The 16,984-nt window shown below is 33.7% G+C and overlaps 1 protein-coding gene across 3 annotated transcripts in view; it reads right to left on the bottom strand.

Moving 5' to 3' along the window:
- Positions 1-1,423: 1,423 nt before the first annotated feature.
- LOC119069095 (ABC transporter G family member 20) overlaps positions 1,424-16,984 on the bottom strand; it is a 34,924-nt gene continuing 19,363 nt past the window's right edge. Inside the window, exons 2-13 of one of the 3 annotated variants that reach the window (XM_037172988.1) lie at positions 11,312-11,374; positions 6,312-6,473; positions 5,365-5,483; positions 4,892-5,289; positions 4,682-4,830; positions 4,481-4,625; positions 4,325-4,417; positions 4,074-4,259; positions 3,800-3,995; positions 3,487-3,736; positions 3,026-3,418; positions 2,141-2,957 (exon numbers count right to left, since the gene is read on the bottom strand). In XM_037172988.1, coding sequence (XP_037028883.1) covers positions 2,783-2,957; positions 3,026-3,418; positions 3,487-3,736; positions 3,800-3,995; positions 4,074-4,259; positions 4,325-4,417; positions 4,481-4,625; positions 4,682-4,830; positions 4,892-5,289; positions 5,365-5,483; positions 6,312-6,473; positions 11,312-11,322 — 2,277 coding nt within the window. In that variant the 5' untranslated portion in view covers positions 11,323-11,374 and the 3' untranslated portion in view covers positions 2,141-2,782. Of the gene's footprint in view, positions 2,958-3,025; positions 3,419-3,486; positions 3,737-3,799; positions 3,996-4,073; positions 4,260-4,324; positions 4,418-4,480; positions 4,626-4,681; positions 4,831-4,891; positions 5,290-5,364; positions 5,484-6,311; positions 6,474-11,311; positions 11,375-16,984 lie in introns of all 3 variants that reach the window. The other 2 variants (XM_037172986.1, XM_037172987.1) reach the window with 2 other exon arrangements.

A 16,984-nucleotide genomic window follows, 5' to 3' on the forward strand; every position in this document is an offset into this window, starting at 1 on the left:
ATCAACAGATGTATCATTCCGATATGCAAATGAAAAATTTGTTTTCTGTAATTGCTTTATCTGGTCACTGACACCCACCGCAACGTAGAGAAAATGATTTAAGAAAAAAGCGATATTTAAAGTCAAACACCATTTAATGTTAAAATCTCGTCCTAAAATATGTGTTCGAATTTAACACTTCCAATATATTTTGGTAATTCATTTCTAATTTTAAAATCTAAAATTACTATGGTGATACAAACTTTTCAAATTTCTAGAAACAGAAAATATTCTAAACGAGAAAAAAAATATACAAAAAATCAACTACTACTCGGCAGCTCTTTTCTAAAGAGTTCCGCAGTTATAGCCTCTTCATGAGTTGAATTGCATTGCCTGAAACATTAAATGGTGGGAACACAATTCAATCAACACAAAGTTCTTAAAATTAATCTACCCTAATCCACATCACAACCACTGTAAAAATGTTTTTTTTTTGTTAAGAAAAAGATTTGTTTTCTACTCTTTGCAATGAACATTTAAAAAAATTTGTAAAAAAAAACCTTTGCTGCCAATTAAATTTTTTAACAACGTACGCATGTTCAGTGTTCCGCCGTGTTCCGTTTGGACGAAAGGGATTTTGTGATATTTTATCTGGAAGTTGTATTTGATGGTATTATGTTGCAACTAAGCGGTGTTGCAAGTTGTTTCAGTGGACAGTTTGATATGACGTCTAACAAAATTATGAAATACCTTGATTTTAAATTGTACCTTACTCAAACGATTGTCGAATGTACAAAGACTTGTACACTAAAAGTATTCTAGTCGCAACGATTTTAAAGGGCTACTTGTACTCAGAATTACTATGAAAACCGTCTGATTGTGAACATAAGACGATTCTATTGTATTAGAATGTAAACGTTTCAAATAACAATTTTTAAGTGTGTGGAGTGTGCACTCCTGTGCCCCAATGAGTGATATTTTCGTTCCAAAAACGTACCTAAACGAATGTTATTTAAACACGATATTTTTTGCCAAATTGGCTTTATCAGTTCGTACTGGCAGTTTTCGTATTTTGTTTGTCTAGTGTTGAAATATCGCGACTTCGTCGCTCATTTCCAGCCCACTACAAACAAAACGTTGTTCCTAACGCATGCTAAGAGGCTTTTTTAGCGAACTCGATTCCAGCACTCGCCTCCGGCTCTTGCTGGAAACCTCTCGTTCGCTAAGAAAGCCTCTTAGCATGCGTTAGGAAAAATACTATTGTGCGCAAAATCAGTCAGTAGTCAGTTGTTAGCAAAATTTCATTTCTTCTCACGACGTCTCTGGTTTAGGGTAATAATGAAAATGCGTACGTTGTTATAAGGATTTTTTTTGTCAAACAGCAGAGATTGGTAACAATTTATTGGTAACAAGATGTGCGTAATTTTGTCAATTTTTTGTTTTGTTTTTTTGTGTGTTTTTTTAGACTTGAAAAGGGGCTAAATAAAGTCTGCTCTTTTAACTAACATTTACGTTTAGCGCATGAGCAAAGGTAAAACGTAAAATAATAATTTATAATTGATAGAATTTGATGATTTTAACGTGTAGAATAATTTAATTTCTAATCGTATTTGTTTGATGCATTTTAACCAAATTATAAATGATTTCGAAATGAATAGACCAAATAAACGGTAAAGTTATCAAAAGTCGTGTGTGACGATTAAGAGACTTAACCTTTTCTTGTTCCATCGCTAACAAAACTGCCGCAGGTCAACAGGTCAACTAAGTGTTCAATTCTACCAAAAAAAGAGTTATTTATAACAGTTGTCCAAACGGGAAACTGAGTGTATGACGAAATGTGAAGATCGATTGCTTGAAGCTAGAAACGAACATTAATGGTTGAGTCCAACAAATTTTCTTATTTGTGAAAACACTTCTTTTTTGGAAGAAATATGAATTTAGTCTCTTCCGTTGTAAAAAAAGCTACACTTTTTAGGCGCTTATGCTTATAATATGCTCTCGTCCACTACATTATCGTGGGCACAAGTGGTAACATTAAACACGAGTTTTTTCAATACTCGATTTGGGATGGTTCAAAACGACAAAAAAGGTGGAAAATTACGATTTCGGAATATTTGTTCAAGACAGCGTGTGAGTCAACGACGGAAAGGTACGATTGTTTGGTGGTAGCTACTTTTTGGGATCCATTAATTGCGACTTCTTTGACTACTTTGATGGAATATTATTTCTCTCGAACTAGGACTAGGTACCCAAAAATTATTGTGTAACCGACTAGCGCAGAACAACGATTTACGTTCGAAATTTTGTGTGAAATTGGCGAATCCCAAGGATTTATAGATCCCATTTGTCCGAGAATTCTCAATTTTACAAATATTACAGTTTGGTGTATCACTCAGTTGGAAAATTGACGAAGGCTGATCATAGTCAGGAAGTCAGCTTAAACAAAAGGTCGTCAAATTTTTGCTTTCTTTTTCACTTCGATTGATTGACTTCAAGAGCCTGCAGAGTATAGCCGTAAGAGAATAACTTTACCAATTACTCAGTCTACTCTTACAAATTTTCCATTTCAAATACTAATGAAACACGTCAAATAAATGGGGGGAAGGCTTTAAATAGATCAATTTAAATTGTGTAATAAAAAAAATGAAAATAATCAGACTATAATATATACAATTGTAATGTAACCGAGTACATAAAATTTTGTTGTTCTTTTGTTGATGTTCGTTTAATTAAATTAGAATTATGTTGTACCCTAGCTATTTAAAAAAAAAAACCGGCCACAAAACGGCTTCATCTATGTATATCATCCGCGTTTAAATTTAAGAACCACTAATGTAATCACCAAGAACAACATGATCCAAGACAATGTTGAAATGAAGCCTAAATATACTTCCTGTTCGTCCAGTCCCCATCCTCTTGTTAGAATACATCTGAGCGCTGTGGTGGCTTGCGTTAATGGTAAGCAATATGATATGTACCTACCGAACACAACCATTCACATCGATTATTCAAATGTTCACGCGGTTAAAGTCGAATGGAAAATTACCTCAATATGACTGGCATTCCTTCTATTGGCCAAATGACACCGCTCAATAACAGCGTCGGATAAAAGGAGCCCAATGCCAGTTGAATTGCGTTCCGTTCCAGTTCACAAATTGCCGATATAACAAATCCAAAGCACATGCCACACATGCCCTGCAACAGTGTTATGACGATGACCAGGAATATATTTCCGTTGCATGTTACGCCGAACACAATTATCATGAATATCAGCACCAAAGCCGTCTGGCCACACATCACGACAAATTGAGTGATTACGTGCGAGAATAGAATTTCACTAGGCGACACGCCAGCCACCCAAGATCGATCCAAAAGACCTTCAGTTCTTTCAATGATCAAAGCGGATGATGTCAGTGCAACGGCCAAGAAGAATACAATGCTGAGGAGATGGAAGGAGAATTCATCAATATCAGTGAAATGAGGGATGTACAGTACGGAGCTACTTACGTTAAAATAACGCCAGGCGCAACAAAATCAGTGAATGATGGCGTACTGGTACCATAAATTGGCTCCTTAAATTGAATGGGTATATCGCCTAACTTCGGATTGTTATCACAGTCTTTTAAAAGGCCTTGAGCAAAGTCTCTATAGGTTAGTTGTAAGTCACGATTCAGTAGTATGCCGATTTGTTGGTTGGACATGTCGAGCCAGACCCGAATTTCTGATTGATCAAGGGTCTCGTCATCAGCGTCTCGACCTGCAAATTATTTATTTTTCATTTCACATTCAAAGGCAAAATGTATATGCAGCAGGTACAAACCTAGAGCCATTCGAGCAACCAGAGCATCAGTGAAATTTTCAGTAAAATAAACGGCACCCCATGCCTGACCGGTTTTAACGGCCTCTATGGCGGACTCCGGATCACTATAATATTCCCGTAAAATACTTTGATTCAAATGGTTCAAATATCGACAAGAGAGTCCACTAAAATGACATCCTGGTTCAAAGTTGCATTCCTGTTCCGACGAAAAATTCATAGAAATCACAGTTTGGTAAATCAAATGGCAAAATCGTCGATTCGGTGCTAGTCTTACCGTTCCGTTCATTTCCATATTTGCGATAGCCAATTTCAATCCATTCGGGTCACGACCGATGGCCAAGCAGAACAGAATGACCTGCATCACAGGCAAAGCAAAAATGAACAACATCACACCGACGTTACGCCACATTCGCAAGAAATTCTTTTGCAAAAGGGCGCGTATTTTTCCTCTGGACGTAATCTGTAAGCAGATGGAAAAATGAAGAATTTCCATAGACAAAACAAAACGGATTTCAATGAAATTACATTGCTCCAGCAGCTCGTGTTCATTTCTTCGGACATGTCGTCAAATTGAATTCCCATTAAACCAGGCGCCAATGCAGGGGTTGAACCATTGAGCTAAAACGAAATGCTTGAATGAACGAGACTGGAAAGATAACCTTTCGTTCAAATATCACTTACACCAAACGAAGACCCATTAATGCTATCAGTTATCAGAACTTCTTTACTTTGATGAAAATTTAAACCTACGACACCACTTTCTTGACTGATGTAAACTGGTGCATCTATCTTGTTCCCAAAAGCTAGTCCAGCTAATGACAAGTTACTGTAAATGGAAGAAAATTAGTGATGCACGACGACATGTTATGGTGCTTCGCGTACCTAATATTTAATTCTGAAACTTCGTTAGAAGTACCCTGTTTTCGTGATAACTTCAAAAATACATCTTCTAAATTACTACAACGATACATTGTCAACAGTGCCTGTGGCGATTCTTCAGCTAGAAGTCTCCCAGATCTCATCAATCCAATCTAAGTGGGAAAAGCACATGTACTAAGTCATCGCAAATTCCCAAATTCAAAGTTCGCTTACCGTGTGAGCTTGTCGCGCCTCTTCAATGTAATGTGTGGTAATAATTACGGTTTTTTGGCCAGCTTTGGTAATGTGAACAAGATGACTCCAGATACTCTGTCGCAGCAACGGATCAACGCCAACGGTCGGTTCATCTAATATTAGCAGTTCGGGATCATGCATCAATGCTACAGCAAAGGAGACACGACGTTGCTGACCGCCGCTAAGATTTTTGACTAAACGATTTTGTGAAGGTAAATCTAAAAAATTTAAAAGGAACTGTAGTCGTTCGATAATTTCGTCCGTTTTCATTCCAAATATCCAGCCGAAGTACATCATCGTTTCTTTGATAGTAAATTCACCATACAATGCTATTTCTTGAGGCATATAACCGACTCGTTTGCCGGGTACACCAGAACCTGTGTGCGTAAATTTTATTGGTTGGTTCAGTAACGTTTCTCGTTTGCAAATTTTGATATTCAAAATGAAATTACCTTTTGTACCGGGCTTTCCGCCGAGAACCCATATTTCTCCTGAATTTAATTTTCTTCTACCAACTAGACATGAAAGCAATGTAGTCTTTCCGCAACCAGATGCACCAAGAAGACCATATCTGAAAACCGACAAGGTATGGTAAGTGACGGTAAATCGGTAAGTGGAATTTTCAAAATCCAGTAAGAGACTTGAAACTAAAGATGTATTTCTTGGTTAAAACATCATCTTTTTGAAGTGTTGATGACTAAACAAAGAAATACGAACGACGAAATGACGTCCTCGAGATTCGTGTTTAAAGAAAACACTCCTTGAAGAAAGGCACCTATTCCGGCCTTTCGGAATTTCTTTACTCATAACAATTGACGGTGGTTTTATGAAACTATGCGGAGTCTTAAAACAAGCAAAAAAGCGCGTCGTGACTTAATCATTAAATCCATGCAATATATGCCGGAAGTTGTTATTTTGGTCATCGGTAGTCGTTTTTAAATAGTTAAGTGCCCATTCCACTCAACAAAAAGTACTCCGTGAGAGAGCGAGCTATCAAATAAACAAAGGAAAAATTGAAAAAAATCAATTTTATCTCTCACACGGAGTACTTTTTTGGTACGAGGAAACTAATCATTATGATCGAATATAATCTGTTCAATCAAACGTCGCTACGGAATTCAAAAGCTCTGTAGTCTTCAAGAATTGAAGCAAGAATTTTCCTTCATTCAGCTCTCAACTGTTAACTCATATGTCAAAAGACCATATGAATTGGTATCTGACGACCTTTGTAATTATTGGACCTAAATCATTACACGATAGCTTATATCGTCCGCAATCAACAATATAGAGAATCTCGCTCTAGAAAATGTGAACAAGTCGGAATAGGCAAACTTGTGTTTGAGTCTAGATTGTCGTTTCTCATGATTTGTCCATATTTAATGTAATTCCAACTACTTACATGGTTCCTTTAGCTACTGTCATGTTGAGATTAACGAGAACCGGATTCGGTTTCGACTTGCTGCCGTACTGTTTGAACGCATGTCGAACGGAAACGGCTTGTTGCTTTCGACTCCAAACTGTTCCTCCATCATCAATATTTGCCGCATTTGACTCACTGCCGCTGAAACAGAAAAAAAAAAACAAAAGAAATCGTGAGTCATTTTATCACAACGAAATTATCAAACTTCGCTTCCATCGTGAGACGAGGAACTTGTCTGTATGCGATGGATAATATAACTCATTTTATACTTTCGTATTTTACTATCGAAAGTCTTTTCCTAATCACCTAAAATCTGAATTTCCACATTAAAATTTTTTATCTTCGATCAAAAACAAAACGAAATTTATTCGACTAATTAGTTGACAAAACAATTATTTGCACAGCACAGTAATATACCGAATGTGTATGTATTATGATTGTGTGTTTCCTAATGTTTATAAACACAAAATGTGCATCGTAAAACTTTTAATTTTAAATTAAACGAACTTTCCGCTTCCTCAAATAACTTGTGCAGTTAATTATATTCGTGTGAATTTTTGTCGATGCTATACCTTTTTACATTTTCAATAATTGTCTGGGACTGTTTACACATGTAATAACATTGAAATGCAGTGAAATTGAAATTTAAACATTGAAAACATTCTTTTTGTTTACGGTCAGGTACTTTAACAGAAATTATTTTCAAACTATTTGCTGAATTTCATAATTTTAATTTTTAATAAATATTTACAATATTTGCATATTGTATTATTGTATCGGGTCCCCCCGGTCGCATCACATCCATATAATAGAGGTGTTTGATCGAAGAAAGAAAAAATGCTTTGGCGAGTTTATGAAAACACGTAGTTGCTTTGTGAAAATGTTTGTGGCATAGGTCGTTGAATTTACTTCAACTAATTACACTTTTAGGTTCATTGAAATGAAAACTATAAAATTCAATTTTCTTTCTTCATGTTCCAAGTTCCTCAATCTGAGATATGGTGGTGTATACGAAATACATACTACAACGTAATAAATAAAATACAACGCATATCTTTCACGATACACATAACAGAAGTCATAAAGCCAGTAACAGAATTACTTTAACAGAAATACAATCCATGATTATCTGACCTCAGTCCGGTCAATGTAATTTTCTTTTATTTTTTTAAAAAATGGTAGTCGTTTCTGAGAAGCTGATGTGGATGTAGATAAAAAAGGAAAACAACACAAATTACAGTATGACAATGTTCAATTACCTAAGTTCAAGGTGCTACAATACCATAAATTAAAATAGAACGCAAAATCCAAGACTCAAAAGGTTAAATCTGATTACGAAAATTACATAAACGTAAACACCTGTTGTTGTCCGTGAATTAGTAGTACCTTCTGGGGTGATGGGATGACATGGTAACAATGTAATTTTATATTTAAAAAATAATCTGAATGAATATGATCACAGACGATTCTTCACTTTTATATGTAATTTAGAGCTGATATCGCCAGAAAAACAATATCAGTAGACAGGCATGATGTGCACATTAACTTTGTCGAAACAAGACATTATTAAAATAAATTAGATGAACAACGACCGAGTCAACATAAGTTCATCGAACCATTCGAAAACTGAAAATAAATTCAGAATTCTAACACTACAAGAAATCATCGAATCATTGGCTACATGGTCGAAGAGTCGTATACATTTCCAAATTCAGAATCCCAACTTTTAGCTTGAGACAATACAATAAAGTCAAATCACAGATCATTTCAGAAGCCTTACATCAGACATACATCATACATCAGCCATACAGAGGCCAAAGGTGGCCCGACCTGTAACAGTTATTGAAAAAGAGACGACGAGGTTTGGGAAAAATCTTGTAAACGCCCTTCATGGATGAGTCTTGAAAGAACCGAGAGACGGATTATTTCTGTTACAAAATTACAAGTAAGGACATTGACCGCGAAAATAATAGCACTAGTCGTCGGGAGGAAGTAAGATTTATGCATCAAGGAAATGATTGTCAATTCATTCTTTTTGCAATACAATACTTTCATGTCCATTATATCGAACCGCCCAAAAAAATACATAAAAGAATAGATATCCATCTCAACTGTACGTGGTAACAAACATTGAAAGCGTTATCAGAGATAGAAGGTTGAGACGAGGTGTTCCTTTGAAAAATGTTTTTATTTTATGTTTATTGTCAATGTGAATCTTTATGGGAAAGACGCACAAACATTAAACGTTTCTCATGGAACAACAACGTCATTTAAATTTGATCATTTATGTTGAATGTCTTTGCCATTTTTAACACTTCGAACAGATATATAGTGACTCGAAACTGAAACGCTTCGTATGACTCAGACTTTCGTGAAATTCTGCAAGTCACAATAGACGTATAATATGACTTGTAAATAAAGAGTAATTTTGCGTTTGCTATTATGCATCAATATTTCTAACGAATCACCTATCTGTGAAAAGTGCTGAAAAAGCAGCGGAAAAAAAATCGCGCGATTTCAACAAAGACAATCAGTGTAAGTCGTCCCATTACATTGAAGTATTATACAGCATACACAGCTGAACGCTCAACGAAAAACAAAAAATTAGCAGTGGTTGGAAATATTTGTTTTTCAATATATTATTCGAAAGTTGTTTATTTTACTCGCGCTGACCATAGAGTGTACAACACCACATATATATAACAACATACCTGGGTGATTCATGAAAAATTCTCTTCGTATTATCGCATTATATCTGATACACATATTGCAACAGAGCAATGAAGTAATTAATGTGCAACACGCTACAGAAATAATATCAGTTATAAGAATCAAGCAAAATTTATTTATTACCCAAAAGCATATTTCAAAAATCAATGAACTCTGAAGGACGTCTTCAGATCGTTGCATTAACTTCTTCGACAAAAATGCCATATTCACTGAACCGAAATCTACATCAGCAAGTTGTGTGTTAATGATCCATGTTCAACATTAAACTCGTAAATACGTACGTAATATGAAACTTAAGTGGAATTGCGTCATTACCTGTTGCATTTCCAGTCATGCTGCACTATAAGCAAATGCACCAATGTTATTTACAAAGTTTCAATGAACAAAAAGAGTGAATTTTTTGCCGTGATGCAGAGGTAAACAATTTTTTTGTTTCTTTCGAAAAAAAAATAATAAAAAAATGTTCAAGAATTAAAGTGCAAAGAAAATGTAATTTATCATCGCATAATGCAATGTCTGCGTTGGTCACCTGCAAACGTTGTTTTTTGTGGGGTTTTTTCTCAGTAGTATTTCTTGAACTGAGGAAGGTTTGTGAACTCTATTTTCTTCGCGAGATGTCAATTTCGACGAGAAAAGCTTTGGATGAATATTAAACGTTGTTCGGTACTTTTCACAAACCAAAAAATACTGTGGAACGCTCTGCTTTCCTTATTATTAAATTCAGAGTAGTGACTGGTCTTTCATACAATACTGTTACTTTCGATTTGCCTAGTGTTGGTTTTGTTTATTAAACATTGAATTATTAGATTCCCAAGTCAAATCAATCGCTAACTGGATATTTCATCTTTTACCGACAGCGACCATAAAAATATGTGATAAACACTGTGGTAATGCCATGCCGTATCTTATGGCAACATTTATGACAAAACGATAATAGCGATAATTCTTTTTAAAATGTCTGTGTTCTTATTCCTACAGAATTAACTCGCTGACGAACAGTCTTTTTTTTAAATTCGGTTTTGCGTAGTTGTCCTACATTATGATCTTTCTAGGCTAAGATGTGCTTGTGTTACAATTACTTTTGAAACAGAACAATGAGTTAATAAAAACTTAAATTATCGCAACGTTTAGCTGTCCATACTACGGGGAGACTTTGTTGCCAAACCAGAACCTTCTGTTTTGGACAGGTTCTTAGAGGTGACAAGATTGCTTAAATGAATTCAATGATGAATGGGACGTCCACTACTTTTGGTCGGTTTTAGACTCCCCTACCCCATCGTCACGCAAAAATGGTCAAAATTTGACCCAATTTTGTTAGAGCCGTCACGTTTTCTTGAGTCCCTCTCCCCAGACCGCAGACGGTTCCTTTTGAACGATGTTAAATATCAGCGAAAAAGAATATTTTCAAAATCTACATAGAAACTAGTTTCGAATTGTTCTACTTAAATACATAGAACGTACTTTTGCCGTATAAGGCTATCTTAACCAATCAAATAGGATATTTTTTAGTCTCTGTAGCACATCAACTACAACATCCTTTACACTAACATGTTTCTTCAACATCAAAACGTTTTTGAGAAGAAGAATTAAAAAAATAGAAGAAGAGTTTCAATATGAAAGCTTTAATATTAAATCAATATGGATTTAATGGCAAAAGCAAAAGTTTTACGTCAGTATTTCACTGTTGTATTATGATGTTGTATACAAGTTCGTTCAATTTTTTGGAGAGAGAGAGAGAGAGAACCTAACCCTCCGAACTGACTAGATCCTAATGGAAATAAAATCGCGCCTTTGTCTCTTATTTTCGAAACATTTTATTAAGAAAATGTTGATCCTTATTTATACTATAGAATGCTTTTTAAAGTCGCCTTCTAGCAAGCGTTAGAAAAAGTACTGTAAATGTTCTTTAGCGCGGTTCTTTAAGAATCAGTTTACTTTAACACAATGAACTTGTAAGAGTTTAAAGATAGAACGAAGTAGTTACCTTGGAATCTTTCGATTTCCCAACTTCTACTCATGAACGCAAGAATTATAATTACTGTGATAAAAATAGTAAGTAAACAAGAATGAGCAATTATATTCGCCAGCGGACATTTAATAATGTCTTCAACCAAACAAAAAATGACTTACAGACGTACCTCAATTTAATTGGCATTGTTTACCACATAACGCTTAACAATATAACTTTAACAATTAAATTACCAACTAAAACTTGCATAAAAAATAATTAAAACACAAAATTTACTTACGTTATTAACATATTTCTGTTTCTTATTTGTTGACTTTAGTTTTGTCGGCAGAATATCTGCACGCTGAGGAGGAGTAGATTTTTCTTAATTACATGAATTTGTATGCGTGCATATAAGTCGTCAAACACTTTTTTTTTGTTTAAATAAAATTTAATTTTCTGCAGTTTTTATTCCGAAAATATCTTTGTGTGTTCATTGACTGTATACAGTTACGGCGAGGATAAAATTGGAGACAAACGTATGTTTAAAAAATCTTTTGTATTCACTGTCGTCGAATGTGATTTCCGAGAATTTTTATTTATTTATATACCAAATGAGGACACAACATTTCAAAACATAAACAAAAACAAAATTTCAATTTCAAGTGGATATATTGATTAAAGTTGCTACGATTTTTAACTTCAAAACAATAAGCCAGTGAGTGAAACAAGTTTGAAGAAATCATATTTTCCATTCTAACGAGTCACGACTCACATTCATATCTTTATATTTCCTCACTCACTTGTTTGGATAGAGACCGAAAGCCATTCATACTCAACAGGGATATATATATACTACTACTAGTATCATGCAGTTTAGAAGGTTATTAATAAAAGCGAAGAATTTATTTTTCATTCGCTGTCCACATTGTTTCTATTTGCATTTCGATTTTCTATTTTTAAAAAGTCTACAAAAATTATTTTATTAATATAATCAGCCGACTGAAATTGAACGAAACCGATAAATCTTTTTCTGTATGTGCTTCGATAACTTTGTACTGTTGAGTACAACCATTTAACATTTACATTATGTTCCGTTATTATTTTTGCTTAAGTTTCTTTCTGTATAGTTTAGTCGATTTTATTTTTGTAATTTATGCCATCCGTAAACCGTATTTGCCTAGCCGAATTTGTGTTCGATCTATTTGACAGGTTTTCATAATTTGCCAAGTATAAAACTTTCGACGAAAGTGTTTCGAACAAAGGCTCTATCCAAATTGTGTATTTTGTCCAGTTGGAAGTTATAAACCGAGCCGAAACGTGGTACATAATCTGACTCGTGACCGTGAAAGAAAACACTTTGAAGAAACGCTACTTTCTGTACTTTATGTATTTTGAGGTAAAATTTTGGCTTCGTGGAGTAGAGTTAACTTTACCTCACTTTTTTGAATAAACCAACTTTTTGCGTCTACTACTTACAATTACTTAAATAGCTAAATAACTAACAGGTTTATTTCTTTACAAAAAAGAGGGATTGAAGTAATGAAAATATATCAAGGTAGTAAAGACTAAATCTTTAATATGAAATCTTATTACTTTATCAAATCTGTACTGAAAATGCAAAAAAAAGTAAATAAAAGCCGGTCCCAAAACATCCAAAATTGCGTTTTAAGCGAATTAATCTTCGAAAGTTGAAAGCTTGTTACACAATCAGAAGGTAAATTTGTTTCCTTACACAAGGACAAGACTGGAAAGTATATCACTTGCACACAATTGACTCAAAAAATTTCAAACAAGCAACACGTATAACGAAAGACAACCACAAACAGACGAACCACTACACGTTCTGCGGTACAATAAAGTAACATGTACGGCCATTCTTTTACACAAGTTTGTCTGGCGAAAAAATGTTAATTTGATTTTTAATTAATTTTTTTCAATGGAAACATATCGAACCGAATGCATTGCTACGACGACACAAATTTTTATTAAATCAAATTTTGTGTTTAACGAAAAACCATGAGCAACTAATTGTTTAAAACAAAAAAAAATCATTTACATAATCGAATCATAAATTTGACGAATGGATTGTCTCTAGCGCTTTTCGTACCTCGTGGAATTTCAATTACATGGTTGCTTATAATAGCATAATCGCAGCAATTTACACTTTTAGTCCATTCATGAACGCATGTATATACAACACCAACAACAACAAAGCATAATATTTTTGTATATTAAAGCAAATATCATAAAACATTATGTGTGTGCGAATATAGACCTTCAGAATAACTTTCGATTTCACATCGGTTGGCTCATATTATATATATCCGACAATAAAGTTGATTATAAAATCTTTATGTCAAAGACACACATGACTGGTTACACCAGAAAATGTTGTTTTTAACCATTTCGGTTCGGTAGATTTTCTTATAAATTTTTGGTGTCTGAGAATCTATTGAAATATTGGATGGTGATTGTTGTATGTTTTGGTGGTGCTATAAATCAGTTTTTTTGATTAAAAGTTTCAATCTATTCTGAATTTTCAATAGAACTAATTGACAAATTAAAAAAGATTTTTCAAGCTTTAGATTGACTGTAAGCGTCATGGTAATTTTATCAGCTAATCATTTTTGGTTTATTACTTCCTCCTGTGTGAGTGTGAGTAATTCTTGAATTTTGACTCCATTTAGGTGAATAAATAGATTACGGTTGGGTGAATGTGCTCAAACAAACGATAAATGGTTGTGTCGCTAGCTTTTTTGCATGCGAAAATATTTGTTACTAATTTGGCGGATCTTGATTATTATGAAAATTTAAATAAATAAAAAAGAATTTGCAATGTCTGAGCTTTAATGGTTGATAGTCAACAATGTGTTGATTTGTCAATTTTATTTGTTCATCAAAAGTTGCATCGAAATGTGTCTCCTCATGAAAGTAGGTAAAGCTAATCCGATTGTTCTCAGCCAGTTTTTTTTGTCAGAGATAGACCTACATGTGTTAACACCTTCGACTAATTTTATTTATTTTCCCAGAAACACTTTAAACAGTCAGTCTAACAGCAAGAACATTTTTTATAAATTGAACACACGCGCGTTGATTATCCTAATTCAAGCGAAGCATTAACATTAATTAGGTTTCAAGTTCGTAAGGCTCCTTTATTGACAACACGAGTCAACGATGAATGAATGTAATGAAACTGGAACGATCATTAGATCAGTTGTTTCTCTTGTTTAAGGAAAAACAATAGCTCAATAAGGCGAATGATTGATATGTTGAGAATTTTCTCCCAACTTTTCTTTTCCAATAGTTATATGTCTCCCGAGGAATGATGCTTCTTGTCTGAGATTAGTTTGATCCGAGCCGAATCGACGACATTTTCTTATTTAAAAAAAATTGTGGGAGAAATAAGGAAATAATAACATTATCAGTTAGCATTATCTCTTCATAGGAGATTTTAACAGTTCACGTTACTGTCTACTTTATAACCGATTGCACGAGAAAATGTTTTAAATTAAGCAATCAATCAATCAAAATATTTCTTTTACTTATTGACGAAACGGAACTTATATATTTGCGTCGTGCACGTTTACCAAAATGACTACAAAAAGCTTATTACATGTTTAAAAATTTAAAAAACCTACAGTCGGAAAACATGTTCCATGTTTCAATCAAATTCTCCACTCTGACGACAATACAATATCGATAGTAAAATACGCAAAGTTACACACGGCGAGAGGAGAAGAAAAAACCTATTCAAATCGCATGAGTTCATTCATTCATTTAATTACAATCTTTTTTTTTGTTATGCAAGTCGAACCTTTCGGTTCGCTTTAAAGGTATACCTATGCAAGCTTATTAATATTTTCAATTTCAACATCGTTTGATGAAAACAAAAATTGATAAATTGAAAGGAATGAAAAGTGTTTCATAAAAGTGTATATCGAGTGCACGATTGGTTGAAGTCGACGTCGTCGAATTTATTTTCTTTTATTTTGTCCTCCTTATATGTACAGAACCATTAACCATTGCGCACTTTAATTTTATAGCTCTGATTTTTAATTTATTTGTAGACGACTTTTGAATTTCCTCAACTTTTTTTTATTGCTGAAAATTCAAAAGTCGTCTGTAATGCAAGACTGTGCATTGCAACGGGTGACAAGTTATTTATTGTTTAACAAGAAAATTTTATGGATATTTTAGGATTCCTTTAGAGAACAAGCACAAATCAACTTTTTTTTTGTAATTTTCTGAAACGCTTCTTAACGTTGACTTCAAACCATTATTTTTGGAGTACCTGTTTTGGAAACTTTGAAGGAACATGATTTTCCCACCAACGGGTTTATGCAACACAAATTGTTGTTTTTTGTTGTTGTTGAAAAATTCAGACGTTGTTCGTGATTGACATTGTAATAATATTCATTGCGCATATGAATAAAATGTTATTTTACAATCAATCGAATTGCAAGTTGTCGCTGTACATACGGCAGTCAACAAAATTATATAATCATTCAATTTGATTGGGATTATGTCGCTTGACAAATGAGAAACGCACAATGTATAAATAATATTATACTTTTCAACGATGAGACGGAGAGTCTGAGAGTCGAATCGATATTACAAAAAAAATTGACCTTGAATTGTATTAAATGGTAGAAATAAAGCCATTGCAAAACAGATTAAACCAAAGAATTGTCCATGGTCGGTTTTTCTTCAGTTCCTTTTCTGCCGTCAGACAATATATAATATGAAGAAAAAAAGAAAAAATTCTCATCAAAAAATTGATTTAATTCGACGACTTTTATCGTTGATTTGATTTGATTCATGTTCATGTAACAATGAAATTATTGTTTTTATTCTCTATCACTTCTTTCATTATACCTCTAACGTTTTGCGGTATAATTTTGTATCATTTCCATGCCATATCAAATCCAGGAAATAATCTTGAAGAACTTGATTAAACAATAAAATGCAATTTAACCGCAGATAGATATAATGTGGAAGCACTTTAAATAAGTGTGTTTATGCTGTGTTCGTACATGAGTTGCACGCATTGATATTTTTAATGTGATGTAATGTTCTTGGAAAAATTGCAGGTGCTGCACTTTGGTTTTTCCGGATGTAAATTCTTGGACAAAAAATTGAAACTTGATTTCATTTCGACATTTCGCAAAGTATTTTTTTCTATTTGAAAAATAAAAAAAAAATCAATTCCAAGTGATCTACTTTTTTGATTACACATTTTAATAGCCGCACACTATAAGGCGTACAAATCGATTTATCGGACTTAATGCGTTTTACAATGTATGCATCCAAAAAAAATGTTGTTTTTTTAAGGACAGTTTTAAACTGTCATTGGCAATAACTTCAGATTGCGTGTAAGACTGACTTACTGGTACAATTAAATTAATTTAAATGATTCAATTAATTTCAAGGATAAATTCTTATTAATTGCTTCACTTTAATATAATATACTAACTACATATAACACGAACTAGGTAGTTCAACTGTAATAAAAATGCAGTTTCTCGTTTCATAAACCGATTAGGTGTGTGTAAAGTTCATTACGCATAATGTTAAACATATTTCCTGGACGAAAATAAATGGAAAGAAACAGAAAACTGGTATCACCGGGTATATGATGCATGTTTTGGGGAAGTATTCAATGACAAAAACGTTGGTAATTCCCATGGTTTTTCCTTTCGAATTACAAAAAGTGCTGTTTTCACGTTAAATAAATTCTCTTAATTATTCTCAGACAAGCACTGTGACATACATATAATGTAAATATAAGACGATCAAGTACATGTTGGTATTTGCGCTCTGTGTGAATAACTGAGAAATGACTCTCCACCTTTATTCTAAGTTATCCTTTTATAACGTTTAAATGACGCATGGTACAAAAGAAGACGACTTCTTCAGACTTTCCAATGAGATCGAACGAATCAATTGCCTCTTCATTTGCGGTCTTCTAATC

The sequence above is a fragment of the Bradysia coprophila genome (genome assembly GCF_014529535.1).
Source record: "Bradysia coprophila strain Holo2 chromosome X unlocalized genomic scaffold, BU_Bcop_v1 contig_26, whole genome shotgun sequence".
Taxonomy (NCBI): Eukaryota; Metazoa; Arthropoda; class Insecta; order Diptera; family Sciaridae; genus Bradysia; species Bradysia coprophila.